Source organism: Pyxicephalus adspersus, chromosome 8 (genome assembly GCF_032062135.1).
Source record: "Pyxicephalus adspersus chromosome 8, UCB_Pads_2.0, whole genome shotgun sequence".
Lineage (NCBI taxonomy): Eukaryota > Metazoa > Chordata > Amphibia > Anura > Pyxicephalidae > Pyxicephalus > Pyxicephalus adspersus.
Genome location: NC_092865.1, coordinates 8,137,800 through 8,151,671, shown reverse-complemented (window position 1 = coordinate 8,151,671; position 13,872 = coordinate 8,137,800). Strand labels below are relative to the sequence as shown.

The 13,872-nt window shown below is 43.0% G+C and overlaps 2 protein-coding genes across 2 annotated transcripts; one reads left to right on the top strand and one right to left on the bottom strand.

The window, feature by feature from the left end:
• The first annotated feature begins 1,376 nt into the window (after positions 1–1,376).
• Positions 1,377–3,759, top strand: INSL5 (insulin like 5). Its single transcript, XM_072421254.1, has 2 exons — positions 1,377–1,578; positions 3,338–3,759. Exons 1-2 carry the CDS (start codon positions 1,401–1,403, stop codon positions 3,577–3,579), a joined length of 420 nt encoding a protein of 139 aa, XP_072277355.1. The 5' UTR covers positions 1,377–1,400; the 3' UTR covers positions 3,580–3,759.
• A 1,422-nt stretch (positions 3,760–5,181) lies between these two features.
• Positions 5,182–13,126, bottom strand: DYNLT5 (dynein light chain Tctex-type family member 5). Its single transcript, XM_072419432.1, has 6 exons — positions 12,925–13,126; positions 11,386–11,491; positions 9,397–9,520; positions 8,288–8,379; positions 7,443–7,567; positions 5,182–5,959 (listed from the first exon to the last, which is right to left on the bottom strand). The coding sequence occupies exons 3-6, from the start codon at positions 9,516–9,518 to the stop codon at positions 5,756–5,758; spliced, it is 543 nt and encodes a 180-aa protein (XP_072275533.1). The 5' UTR covers positions 9,519–9,520; positions 11,386–11,491; positions 12,925–13,126; the 3' UTR covers positions 5,182–5,755.
• Positions 13,127–13,872: the final 746 nt, after the last annotated feature.

Here is a 13,872-nt window from a genome sequence, read left to right as displayed (position 1 = left end):
TTATCGAAACAACATTTTGCAAAAACAAAGAAGGAAAGAATGGTGCCAATGTTATATGACAGTGAGAAAACACCAAGGTGCCACAAAGCATTGAAACAGTTCAATACATATAGGTTACACATGAAATAGCATTGAATGGCCAAGGCTGGGTACACATGTGCAATAATTGTCTTTCATGATCAATATCTTTCATGACCCTTTCCAATGACAAAAGACTGAATGATGCATGAACGATTTCTGTACATACTGCACCGTCCTTCTCTATAAAGAGAATGACGGAGCAGCACCCCGCTGCGATCTCTCCCCTTCACTTTCATTAGGATCGTTCATTGTCCATGGATCCAGCAGTACGGTCGTCGAAACGACAGATGATGAGCGCTGCACACACGCCAGATTCTCATCTGATATCAGCCCTGAAGCAATTATGGGATGAGAATCACCTAACACTGTGTGTTATTATTATTATCCAGTAGTTATATAGCACAGGCATATTATAAAGTCCATGGCCATGTCACTAGCTGTCCCTCAAAGCGGCTCACAATCTAATGTCCCTACTATAGTCATATGTCTTTAATACAGTCTAGGGTTCATTTTTTGGGGTAAAGCCAATTAACCTAACTGCATGTTCTTGGAATGTGGGAGGAAACCGGAGTACCCGGAGGAAACCCACACAAACACAGGGAACACGAACCTGCAAGCAATGGCTTAGATTCGAACCGGAGACCTAGCGCTGCAAAGGCCGTATCATATGATGAGCCATATGATAAAGAATTTAACTGGAGGTGCTGGGATATACAAAGGTGGAGTGTTTCACCCAACAGATGGGAGAAGTGATCTATGGCAGGGGGGAATCATCTTTGGGATATCATATAAAAAGCCCATGGCTGACCATCAGGTCCCAAATATCTTTTGGTTGGACTGACAATATAAAACCAATACAAACCTTACTACCTGAGGATACAACAATGGACGGTTCCCCATCACAAAGCACACTTCTGTTTGCTCTGTGCATTTATCCTGCCCTTCCAGGTAATCACCTAAAGGTTTTCCACATAAACAATGGCCATAAGTAGGAGGATGAGTTTACAGGAGGACAATGTTTCCATTTGACTGTTTGCACTCTTCCCTGGATGATAGCTTCGTAAACTCTCTCAAGCTGTTAAAATCTGTTAAGTAGAAATTTAACGACCGCATGACCCATATCCAAAACTACCCACTGCATTACAGAGAATTGCTATAATTCTCATGCTCACTTGAACATTATAGAAAATTGTAAGTAAATTCTTCCCTCAGCCAATAGGAAGCTAGGAAGAAGAGTATAAATTGCCCGGGGACTTCTGTTTCTGCATCTTCTTCTTCATTCAGTCTATTGTAGAACAGAACTGTCCCCATTCTCCACCATGAGGGCCCTGTCTGTGTGTTGTGTCCTCCTCATCGTCCTGGTGGCGGCTGAACAAGTACAAGGAGATGGACAATTCGTCAAATTGTGCGGCCGAGAGTTCATCAGAGCCGTGATCTACACCTGTGGAGGGTCCAGGTGGAGGCGCTTTCTGATTGGGAATCCCCAAGAAATGCCAGGTAAGGGGCATCAGATGGCACAACTTTTACTTGCACCATCAGGGATAATCTGCGTAGGTTTTAGGAGTATATGTAGACCCTGATAATGAACTTCTCCTATGTACTCCCTTTTGGTCTTCCAGAAAGCTGATAACTTGTGCTGCACTCCTATTTTTCCTATTCATTTGTTCCCACTTGCCATTTTGTTTTTTGTTTGCCATTTCACTACTCAAAAATGGCAAAAAATCTGTGAACCACAAAATAAATGCCAAATTTCTTCAAGGCATTTGAAACTTATTACTCTAGAGATGTTCTCTGCAGGAATTAAAGATGTTGGCTTCTATTCTTAAATTCTGGCTCTTGAGTCATTGACCTCAAACAAGAAAATGTGAACTACATATATGTCAGTGACTCATTGCAGTTCTAAAATGGAGCAATCATAGCCACAGAGATACACAATTGGGTAAGATTGTGGGAAAGCTCATCAGCCGATTACAAGATCATTCTTATTCTGGGAAGACCTCACCCACACATTCAAATTCTATTATTGCATGGATAGCCCTGCATGTCCAAAGCCCCATTGTTGTATGGTAAGTATGTGGAGCTCTTAAGGTCTGTACACACGTTAGATTTTATTTGCTTGAAATGAGTGTGACTGCCTATTGTAAAAGTGTTGATACTGATGTCCCCCGATGTGCTGATTACCAACAGCCCATCCAGCTTAGCAACTGTGCACAATTTTATCAATATTATTATTAGAAAAAAAATAACGGGTTCATCCATGTTTTGGACATCATTGGGCCCTTGGTAAACATGTAGGGGCCCTAAATACTCTGCTTTCCAGCTCCCTGATCTATTGCCATTCTGTTATTTGGAGCCATGGAGAAGGCGAAGGCCTTGGGCAGTTTTTCCCAGTTTCCCCAACCCTAAATTCAGCCCTGATAACAATGCACAGGGGGACCTCACACTCATCCTCCCCTCTCCATTGAACAGGGTGCTACATGTCTGTACAGCCATTGTTTCTATATTATAATTGGAAATATTATTAATAAACAGGATTAATAAAGCACCAACATATTACGCAGCGCTGTACATTAAATAGGGGTTGCAAATGACAGATAGATACAGACAGTGACACAGGAGGAGAGGAGCCTGCCCCAAAGAGCTTACAATCTAAGTGGGGGAAGTATCACACAGTAGGAGGGGAGAATTGGAGTAGTGGGAAGTATTGAGGGCTTAGGAGGAGGATGAAGCGTTGGGTTTTGATTGCTCTTTTAAATGAGCAGAAAGTAGGAGCAAGCTTAATAGGATGAGTAAGCCCATTCCAGAGAGTCGGGGCAGCTCTAGAAAAGTCTTGGAGCTGTGCGTGTGATGAGGTTATGAGAAAGTCATTAGTAGGTCACTGGAGGATATTATCACCCGAAATGATCACAGGAAGGGGTTTGGGCAATGGTACCTGAAATTGGGTACTATGCTTTCCACTCCGGGCACTAAAAGTGAATGTAACAGGTGAATGAAAGGTGAATATATACAACTGATGGAGGCTTAGGATCATGTTAGGAGGAAGGGGCACAGTTGGTTAGTTTTGGGCAAATTGAAATCAATACCTAATGGTAATCCTGATTTTTATTTGGGTTGTATAGTAGCACTGGCTGGCATTTATTAAAACTTATTATAATAGGGTATTGAAACTCATCAGCCAATCAGTTTAGGCATCAGTAAACAAATCAAGCCAATCTCAAGCAATTTTATCTAACTTGGCAACATTTTCTTTTACCAGAACGTGAGAATCTCTTCGCCTTTCATTCTGCTGACACAAAGGAAAGCGGTTCCCTGCCATACCCAGCCCAGAAGATCAGCTCTCAGGTGGGCTATGAGGACCTGCAGCAGGCGGGGTCATTGGAAGAAATTTGGGGGTCCCAGAAAAACTCCATCCAAGAGAGACGTGACCTGGACGAGCTGCTGACCACAGCCTGCTGTAGGACCGGCTGCAAGAAAAAGGACCTGAGCTCACTCTGCTAGGCGGCCATTTATTGTCACGTGTTCGTTTGATAACATTGCGTGTTCTTTGTCAATTCTGTATGACCACACCCACCTCAGTGCCAATCATTCTCTTATATAAACGTGTTTGGTGATGATTAGTATGACTCCAGACCTCATTGTCTTTGTACAGATAGCCAATAAATATTATTTGCTGAATTACTTTTGTGGATTGATGAATTATACAATGCTGGTACAATGCTTGTCATGCTTTAAAGAGACCCTGTCACCAGACCTTTCAACGTGCATTCAACATATTAATTTTTCTGTAACAGCCGTCCCGCACCCAAAAGCCTTGAGATTGCCATCCTGGCACCGCCAGCAGACTCGGGGAAGACAGTCAAGTGACCCACACTAGTATTCCCCTTGCTCTTCCTCAAGCTGCTACATAAAATATTATGTAGGGAGGTGAGGAGGCAAGGAGCAGGGCCAGCACAGACAGTAGTTAGACCCTCCAAGATGAGGAAATAGTAGCAGTTCAGTTTCTGATATGTGAATGTGCCAGATCTGAAGGTCCATTCATACACTAAATTTTTGACACCCAAGATGAATGTTTGTGATTCATCAGCAGCTAATGGCCATTGCTGTTTCCTATAGGAAGGACTTTCTCCCCAGTCCCCCCCTGTCCATATAACGACCAGTGCTGTACAATGCTTTTTCTGTTCCATGATTGTTAATGATCATTCCAAGCAGCAATGATCCATTCTCTGCATGCAGCCTCTGACTGCTAATCTTACCAGATTAGGGGTGATATGTGCACTCTTACGGGGTTTTACGCTTCCAGCTCTGCAGAGGCATGGTGAAGTTACCTATCCGAAGAATTGAGGGATAAAGTACGTTTTCAAATGGACCCCCCCGCCCCCGATGGGGTTGGGGAAACTAAGCAGACTTCCCATTAGAAATGAACAATCCTCTTTACATTGCCATTTATTTAGATCCTCTAGAATCCCCAAGCAGACAACAAATGACGGACGGAATGTATAGACAAATAGAATATTTACCTTGTGGTCAAAGTAACACACATACTGTAGACACATTAAACATAATATAGCAAAGATCTCCACCTCAGGAAATATTGACACAGGTATTAATGTGACCAGTGACAAATTGCGGCTCTCTGGGAGCGAGTAATGGCGATCTACACAAACCAGCAACTGACCGACCAAAGCTGGGATACTTCAACTGCTCCAGAATTGGTTTACATTCACTTTGTTCAGTGTTTCCCAACCAGGGTTCCTTTCGGAGGTTTCTGGTGGTTCCTTGAGCAATGAGCAGTTTGTGCCTCCCAGGTCAGTTTAGGTGACACCAATGATGTTTTTTGCTATCTGTAAGGGTGACATTCTTCCCACTGGCCAGCAATGTAAGAGGAATTCTTCCCACTGACCACCATACTAATGTACTGTGAGCTGTGGATATAGAAACTATAGAAGGGGTTCTCTAAAGAAGTGAAAGTTATTTTCAAGGGTTCTCCTATGGTAAAAAGGCAGAAAACGATTGATTTCATTCATGTTATGTCTATATAATAATTAGTCATGTTGTTTTTTTTTCTTTAAGAGAAAATTAGAAAAATAAAAAATATAGCTGTCGGGGGGGTCTCCATACCTCTCATTTAATGACACAGAAAACTGATTTTACAATTCTAATAGTGGGATTTATTTTTACTGCCATTTGTTCCTGATATTCACAAAATAAATAATAATAAAAAACAATGGAGAGTAGAGAATATTATCCAGAAACATTGTCTGGCTTCTAGTGTTAAATGTAAACACAATGTAGTTGTCAGGTAGGCTGATCAGTGATCATGGAATTATAAGAGCCAGCATGAACTGCAGTGCTAAGGTTTGTGCAACTTGTAGCACCCCAGAAACTGTGACTTGTAGTTCCACACAGCTAGGAAACAGCTAGACAAACAACCCCCAGAGTGGTTTTTATCTTACTTTGTATCCAAAAAACCTTGACAGCAATGTTGTGACCTTGTTAGGGGTGGTGGAGGCTCAAAAGCCCACAGAAAGCTCTCATCACTGCAGTCTCAGATATGGTTAAGGTGTTGGTAAGAGACTTAACTGATCTGTGCCCACCCAAAACTGCAATATAATTATTTGGAGTTATTATTAATATAACTTAACAGGTTACTAATCCTCTCTGTGGTACCTTCCACCTACTCGTAATACACAGCATAGACGTTTGCCAGAGCAAACAGCGAGCTGTTCTTAAAGGTGTAGGAGGCAAAGGTGTCGTTAGCTGGGTCCCAGATACAGCGACTGCCAACCCGCATGCTCTGATCGTTCAGCTGTCCGATGTAAATTAGGACGATTATTTTATATCGTGGTATCATCAAGTCCTTCACTCTGGCTTTAACTACCTGGAAAAGAAAAGAAAGCTTTGATAATACGGGAGAAAATTAGCATTCAATCAGCCAGGGTTCCTCCAGAGGTTGCTGAGGGTTTCCTGAGCAATGATTCACTTGTGAATCCCAGTGACACCAATGATTTTTTTGGCTGTCGGTAAGGTCGACATTCTTCCCAATGGCCAACAATATAAGATACATTCTTCCCATTGATCACCATGCTAATGTACTGTGAGCTGTGGATAAAGTATCTATAGCTGGGGATCCCTGAAGACCTGACAGTTATTTCAAGCGTATCCCCATGTTAAAAAGCTTGAGAAAGGCTGCTCTAGAGGATAACATATTTATATACATACAAACATACACATTTGCATACAAAAACAATTAGAATCCTATTTTCCCACAATCCCCCTCCTGCATTTCTAAAATCACTTTAACAAAAAGATTCTCATCCTTTTGTTATGTGGAAATGGGCCAAGCTCTGTACTTAAATCCATTAAAAGTTGATGGCCAGCTCTAATCCACTGGTACTCCGCTCACCAGAGCTACTTTTTTTTTTTTTTTTTTTTTTTTTTTTAGATAATTCTGGGTTTGGGGAGCATGGGACCATATATGATGAGACAGTGGTAGGGTCTAGCAGCCAATCAGAAGGGGTGAATGATGCTGGCAAATGGGTTTGAGGTGCTTAGAACAGACAAATAGAGAGATGACAGATCCTCTTTAATGCAATGGTGGTGTTATATGGTGGACTATACAATGTATAGTTGTTATTATTATTATTACTCTGTATTTATATAGCGCCGACATATTACGCAGCGCTGTACAAAGTCCATAGTCATGTCTCTACCTGTCTCTCACAATCTAATGTCCCTACCATGATCATATGTCTTTTATACAGTCTAAGGACAATTTTGGGGGGAAGGCAATTACCTTAACTGCATGTTTTTGGGATGTGGGAGGAGACCGGAGTACCCAGAGGAAACCCACGCAAACACGGGGAGAACCTGCAAACTCCCTACAGGTAGTGCCCTGGCTAAAATTCAAACCTGGGACCTAGCACTGCAAAGGCAAGACTGCTAACCACTGAGCTACCAAGCTGCCTCATTGGCACATGGTTGTTGGGGATAATTAAAATGAATAGTCTTCGATTTGCCCAAATTTCAGTAAATTTATATTATACACTGTGATTTGGGAGGAGGGGTGGGGATTTAAAGGTTGGTCATATTGCGCCCCTGCTCTGAGTTTTTCAAACAAAAGTCATGTGATCTGCAAGTCAAGGGCATGCCAACCACACAGCTTCTTTTTGTGTCTCCTTGCTTGAATTAAATAGGAATTAATTTGCCTTTCTTTATAATTGGGCTCCTTAGTGTATGTATCCCAAGCTGGGTCACTGCCCTGAAGGAACACATGAATGTACAAATGAAGGAAAGAATGAATGAAAAAATGAATGAAGGATGAGATATCTCCTGGGCAATTTACTAAAAACCATGAGTCTTACCTCTGAAATTGTCTTTGTCATCTGTCTACATAACTCAGCTTCATACTTCTCTTCCTGGAGATAGCTGGTGAGGACGTCCTTCAGAATATTATTAACTGTGGCTACAGGAAATCGTCTCATGGGGCCTAAAGAAGAATGAACAGCGCTTGTTAAGATGACCTGTCACCAATTTAAAAATATTGCAGGTAAAAGGATAGGAAAATCAAATATATATTATAATCAAATGTGAACGTCCAGTATTTTTCCTTTCAGTATATGTGAACTTGCTAGCAAAATTGACTTTTTCAGCAAGAGTCAATTCCTTAGCACAGCCCCTTCCTCTTTTCATATCATAGCCTTCTCTCCATCTGGGAATTTGGTCCTATTACTGCCTGTGCTGGTCTATCTGCCTCTCTTCTCTCTTTTTTTACAATATTTTACGGAGCCGATGCAGGGAGTGGAAGGAAATACAACAGAGTGCCACTGTGTCTGTTACAATTACATCCAAGATGGCGGCTCCCAGCAGCAGTCTCTGGACATTTGGATGTCTATAGATGCCTATAAGAGGTAAATAACCAATGAAATAGGTTCAATGCACATATAATCTTATCGGAAGACTGCTGTTAAAACAAATGGTTTGGTGACAGGGTCTCTTTACATATACATATATGTACTTGCGCCCTCAACATACTGAAGAAATAGGAATTTTATTGGGGAGCATTTGCAAAATGTAATTGGAAGAGTAAATCAGATGGAGTATAAAAAGGCTAGACCCCCCCCCCCCCTGGATTTTATTTCAGTCTATGTCCTGTAGGTGGACTGACTTTTTATTATATATTACCAGCTGATCACAGAAGTGTACATACCTAAATGATATGTGTTTTCCATCTGCACCGCTGGCCGCTGCACGTCATCATGGTGTCCGGGTTCATCGATATAAGACACTGTGCTCATGGAGCTGCAACAAAATACATTTAAGGAATAATTATTTATAAAGGTGGCTATAATGGGCAGTCCTTGGGCACACATGACCCTGTAGCTGGTTCATTGTCCTTTCTTTGACCACTTTTAATAGATGCTAACTAATGCATATCAGGAAACAATTTCGGAAAAGCTCTGACCCCATTGTCCGGCCATCAAAATTTGGCCATTGTCTCTCAGGTCCGTACACTTGCCCATTTTTCCTACACATCACCTTAAGAATCTGACTGTTCATCTGCTGCCTATTATATCCCCCTCCCTTTATAGGGACCACTATAACCAGACCACCAATGTTCCCACTTCATCTGTCAGGGGGGTTAACATTTTGGCATACAAAGCAATAATTGGAATAACTGCAGATCCTGCAGTTATATATTTCTAAATTTGTCTGCTTTATCTAGTGGCTCTGCAGCACACTACAACCAATGAGAGCAGCTGAAATGTAGATGGGGTCTGGATTCGGCCAATCAGTTTATCAGGAAATGAGGATGACATCAATTGCTACAATTAAACACATATGGCAGAAGGGCTGCTTTGTATTCAAACATGAAATAACTTTATATTATATTATTATACCTCTCAGCATTTTACAATAAAGTTAGATCCCCAAACCCTGCTGTTATCCCTAAGCCCACCACCAGACCTCAAGTTAGTCCCCCATTTCCAATGCAATGCCCATGTATGATGACGAGGCAGAGTCTTAGGTCCCCCGAACCCCCTGTAGTCTCTTCAATGGTATTATCCCACCTTTCTTTAACATCACTACACCCCGGATAATGGACACCATAGCAGGCTGTCCCTGGAATCCCGGAAGGGGTTTTGGTGGTCACTTTAAGAAATAACAGGATCATCCATAAGGTATTTGGGCCTGGCCTCCCCCCATTTCCCACACTTGGCCCTTTATCTGAAAAGCGGCCCCCCTTCCTTCTTTCCCATTTGTTGTTCAGATACAATGAATGATGTATAACACAGCATGAGTATTTGGTTTGCTCACTCTCTGGATTCCTTGGGTTTGTTCAGGTTGTCCTTTGGTTTTATTTCATGGCTGCCCAGTGATGAAACGCTTCCCCTCTTCTTCAGCAGCCGAGCGGCCTTGTCCTTCGCTACATCCGACATGTCTGTGAAAAAACACAAATCCCGCCATTAAAGTCATGGCTTCAAAATGTTTTTGTTTTTTAGATAAAATAGTAAGGGGTTGGAACTTTTTGGGCTCTTTTAAACCCGTGGTGTCAAACTGCATGACTGACAGCTCCTGCTGTTGTGCAAACCGCACTGCGGGGAAACTAGATTTGCAAGCTGCTGGGGTGCAGATCTTCAGACCCCAACTGATCAGCCAATAGGGAGATGCCGTTTTTGTAAATCACAATCTGCTGCAGCTGTGTGCAAACAAACTGACCCTATTCACTTGAATGGGAGAGGTTGGGACTGCTGTTGTGCCTGCGGCAGACCGCTACAGCTCAACGCAGGCCTAAATAGACCCCATACTGCTATCCTTGTCCCTGTTGGGAAGATTTACCCTCCCTGCATCTTGGTATCAGAAAGGATTGTCATTAGAACAGGAATAGAAATCGTTCCTTTTCAGGTGACAACAGTCTAAGGAGAAATTTTCCTGACTTTGGAGAGATTTTTTTCCTATATATTACAAGAAGTGAAAGAAAATCTCCCCACAAAGACCCAATTCATAATCCTGATTATAATATACAGATGATGATTAGTTAGTCTACACTAAACTGCAGAAAAGATGAGTTTTGAATTTATGGAGGTGAACCCAATCATGAAAATCTTTGTAGTCTTCAAAAGTCATTTTCTGATCTGCAGCTTTTATTTTAATAATTCTGGTCGATGCTGCTGGGAAGCTTAGGCACTTTCTGGTTGTGGATGAAGACCCGTTTAGCTGCCTTCTAATTTCTCTCCCATGTTGTCACCCAGGTCTCTGTGCCCATTGACTACACATAAGGGGCAGCATGGTGGCTTGGTGGTTAGCACTCTGGCCTTTGCAGGTCCCAGGTTCGATTCCCAGCCAGGAAACTATCTGCATGGAGTTTGCAGGTTCTCTGTGTTTGTGTGGGTTTCCTCCCACATTCCAAAAACATGCAGTTAGGTAATTGACCTTAGACTGTAATAATGACCTCCAAAATTGACCTTAGACTGTAATAATGAAATATGACTATGCTAGGGACATTAGATTGTGAGGGGCAGTTAGTGACATACCTATGGACTTTGTACAGTGCTGCGTAATATGATGGCGCTATATAAATACTGTGTAATAATAATTGTACAGACAAGGTCCAGTGTTGTCACCATCAGGAACCCCACTCTGAGAATGCCATCCCTGGATAACGTGTGGACAGGACGTGGCTGCAAAAATCAGCAGCAAAGGATGAAGATTAAATTTTATGATTTTCATTTTCGGTAGCCACTTCTATCAGAACCCTCGGGGCAGTGCTGGGCTCTCCCATTCATCTCCATAGAGCTCATAGCAGCACCTGACTCCAGCTCCAGGCTGCGTTCTGCACACACTCTGCTCTGTGACAGGGTGACAATGGACGTATGACAGACAGGAAGCCAGGATTGCCATTGTGTCTACTCACCCCGGGGCAATGTGACACCAGGGCAGCCCGGTCTCCAGGATACCCCCTACCACCATCAACAGATCCTCTGCCTTTAACCCTTCAATGTCTGCCCCTTTACCTGGCAGATTGGTGGGCCCACCGGGTGACCCCAGCCAGTGAACTTTTTGTCCTATAACCAATACAAGACATTCACTGTCATAATTCACACATACGGAGGAAGATTGTTACACGTGTACATTCCCATATGTTAGGTTGGTGACCAATCAACGCTGCGTCCTGAATTCAGTTCCCATCAAGGACAACTGTAAACTCCACATATTCCTTGTTATTAATATTACAATGGACAGTTTTTGCTGGCCCAGCTCCCCTTCTTTCTCAAATCACCTTTTTTAAGTAGGAGAAAAACTCACCTGTGGAAGGTAACACACCGGCCAATTCTCACTTCCAATCTGAACTCCGACCCAACAAAACGAGCAGAACGAAAGAGAAATCAGCAGGCAAGCGATTTTCAGGTTCCTGCAAATGTTAGAAAAAAGTTATGTCATGTGACTGCTCGATCAAATTTGATTCGCTGCTATGAAAAATTGATCAGAAGGCATAATATCGCACATGTGAGTGTTTAATTTTGGTAAGTCTAACTGATTGATTACTGATTGGATGAGTTGAGCAGATCTGCTCATGTGTACAAAGCCCCACCCGTCTTCTGCATCACTGGGGGTTTCACCGCCCCTCCAGGAACAGTTTTGTGAAATGCAGATTGAGCAAATCTCCAATCCATTGCAGGACCGTCTTATTACAAGCCTGGGCTACAATCTGTAGGGCTTTGCCTGGAAGGATACTGGCATCCCAGTGCCACAGATGGAGCGGGGGGGGGGGGTAATTCTAACTTTATCCTTTACAGGTACCTATAGCAGGTGATGAGGAGGGTGAAGGACCAGTTAGGTGGACTGTAGGTAGAAAGATTGTTTTAATATCTGCACACAAAAAAGTTCATGCTACACTTGGTTGTGTTTAGACTGTCGGTGGGTTTGTAGTGTGGTTATCACTTCCTCACACCTGTGGGTACATGTGGCACCTCACCCGCAGTCACCTATAGGGCATGCATGGGGCAGTAGTGAGGGGTTCAGCAGTGCCCGCTGCATAATATTGAAATCCTGGGTCATTAAGAAGCAGCACAGTGGATAAACGTCTGGCAAGGTGCCACCTGGGAACTGCTGTACCCACAGCTGGGCCACACAAGCTCTGAATGCATTAAAGCCTGAACTATTCTGTAACTCTGCGTGTTGTAAAGAATTGGAGCCTCCATAACTTTTTTTTTTGGGGGGGGGGGGGATCTCCTATTTCTAACACAAAGATCAGATTTTGGTTGTCAAAAAGAACCTGTCAGGTCTGTGCTATAGATGAAATTATACGAGTGCAGCGTTTCTCCCCTGTGACCTCCATCAGAGTGTCAGATACCTGTGACCCCCCCCCCCCTCACCTTGGTAGTTTCCGCAGGACTCAGCATTGATGAAGGAGACAGAGGAAGAAACCACAGCGAGCGGCGGGGGGTGCTGGTATCTGACAATCAAAGAAGTGTTGAGCCCAATGGTGGCTGCAGTGCTGGAACAGAAGAAGAGTCCTGGGGTGACAACACTCACCGTATTGTATCTAAGGAGAAACAGCGTTGTCACCCTAGGCCAGGACTTCACAACGCCTCATTTATTTTCCCCAAATCCAACAGGGGAGAGGTTTCCCTCCATGACTAGACTTATAATTTGGGTGAATGGGCCCTTTATTATCTCTGCCCTGCACCACTCACATCATACACTAGATAGAGATTTGGGATTGGTTTTGGCTTCAGTACACTATACAGATCCCCTGCACTGGTGTGAAGCTCATGCTAGGGCACGCTGGGCCTTGTAGTCCCCCAGACGCCCCATTCTATATCAGCACTGAGGAGAGTTTACCTGCTGCACGCGCTCACTCCCAAGATCCAGGCCAGCGTTCTGTTACCTTGGCAACCAGTCAGCAGTGAAGGGGCGGGACTTCCTGGAGATCTACAGGGAGAAAGCCAATTCTCGACAGACCGGCCGGCTGTTTTTTTTTATTACCTAAACTTTATTAAAGCCGGACACGCACACTGTGGTTGGCTCCCTCTGTTGGAAACTGCTGTTATTACAGAACACTGCTATAGCAAAAAAAAAAAAATGCAATACAATTATGGAGGGAAGGGTGAATGAATGTATTTATAACATGCTGGAAAGAGAATGTGAAATTATGGATATTGTGACTGCTATGTGCTAGGAGGAGTATGGATATCATAACCACTAGGCCACAGGAAGTACCATGGCCTTTACATATTGGGGAGTGGTATGGATGCAGCAATAACATTATTATGGGGGAATAGCAATGCTGACCATACTATGATGGCCGCTAGATGTAGAGCGAGAGTATGGGTACCATTATCACTAGCTGCCAGGAAGGGTATAGGTACAATGATCACAGACTGTAGGAAGGGCTACACATTTGAGGAAGTATGGATTTCATGACCATTTGGCATTATTACACTGTATTTACATAGTGCCAACATATTATGCAGCGCTGTACAAAGTCCATAGTCATGTAACTAGCTGTCCATCAAAGTGACTCACAAGCTAATGTCCCTACCATAGTCATATGTCATTAACAGAGTCTAAGGTCAGTTTGGGGGCAAGCTAATTAACCTATTAATATTATTAATAATATTAATAAACAGGATTTATATAGCGCCAACATACCGTATTTTTCGCCGTATAAGACGCTCCAGCATATAAGACGCACCCAATTTTAAAGGAGGAAAATCTAGAAAAAAAAGATTCTGAACCAAATACTGTACTATTCCCCTTCTGATCACTCATGTGCCATTCATACCGTAT

Excerpts from the sequence above, each read along its gene's own strand:
- DYNLT5 (XM_072419432.1), bottom strand. The coding sequence starts at position 9,518 with ATGTCGGATGTAGCGAAGGACAAGGCCGCTCGGCTGCTGAAGAAGAGG. Across the intron at positions 8,380-9,396 it reads AAACCCAAGGAATCCAGAGA|CTCCATGAGCACAGTGTCTT; the intron begins GTGAGCAAACCA and ends ATTTTGTTGCAG. Across the intron at positions 7,568-8,287 it reads GGAAAACACATATCATTTAG|GCCCCATGAGACGATTTCCT; the intron begins GTATGTACACTT and ends ATTCTTCTTTAG.
- INSL5 (XM_072421254.1), top strand. The coding sequence starts at position 1,401 with ATGAGGGCCCTGTCTGTGTGTTGTGTCCTCCTCATCGTCCTGGTGGCG. Across the intron at positions 1,579-3,337 it reads GAATCCCCAAGAAATGCCAG|AACGTGAGAATCTCTTCGCC; the intron begins GTAAGGGGCATC and ends TTCTTTTACCAG.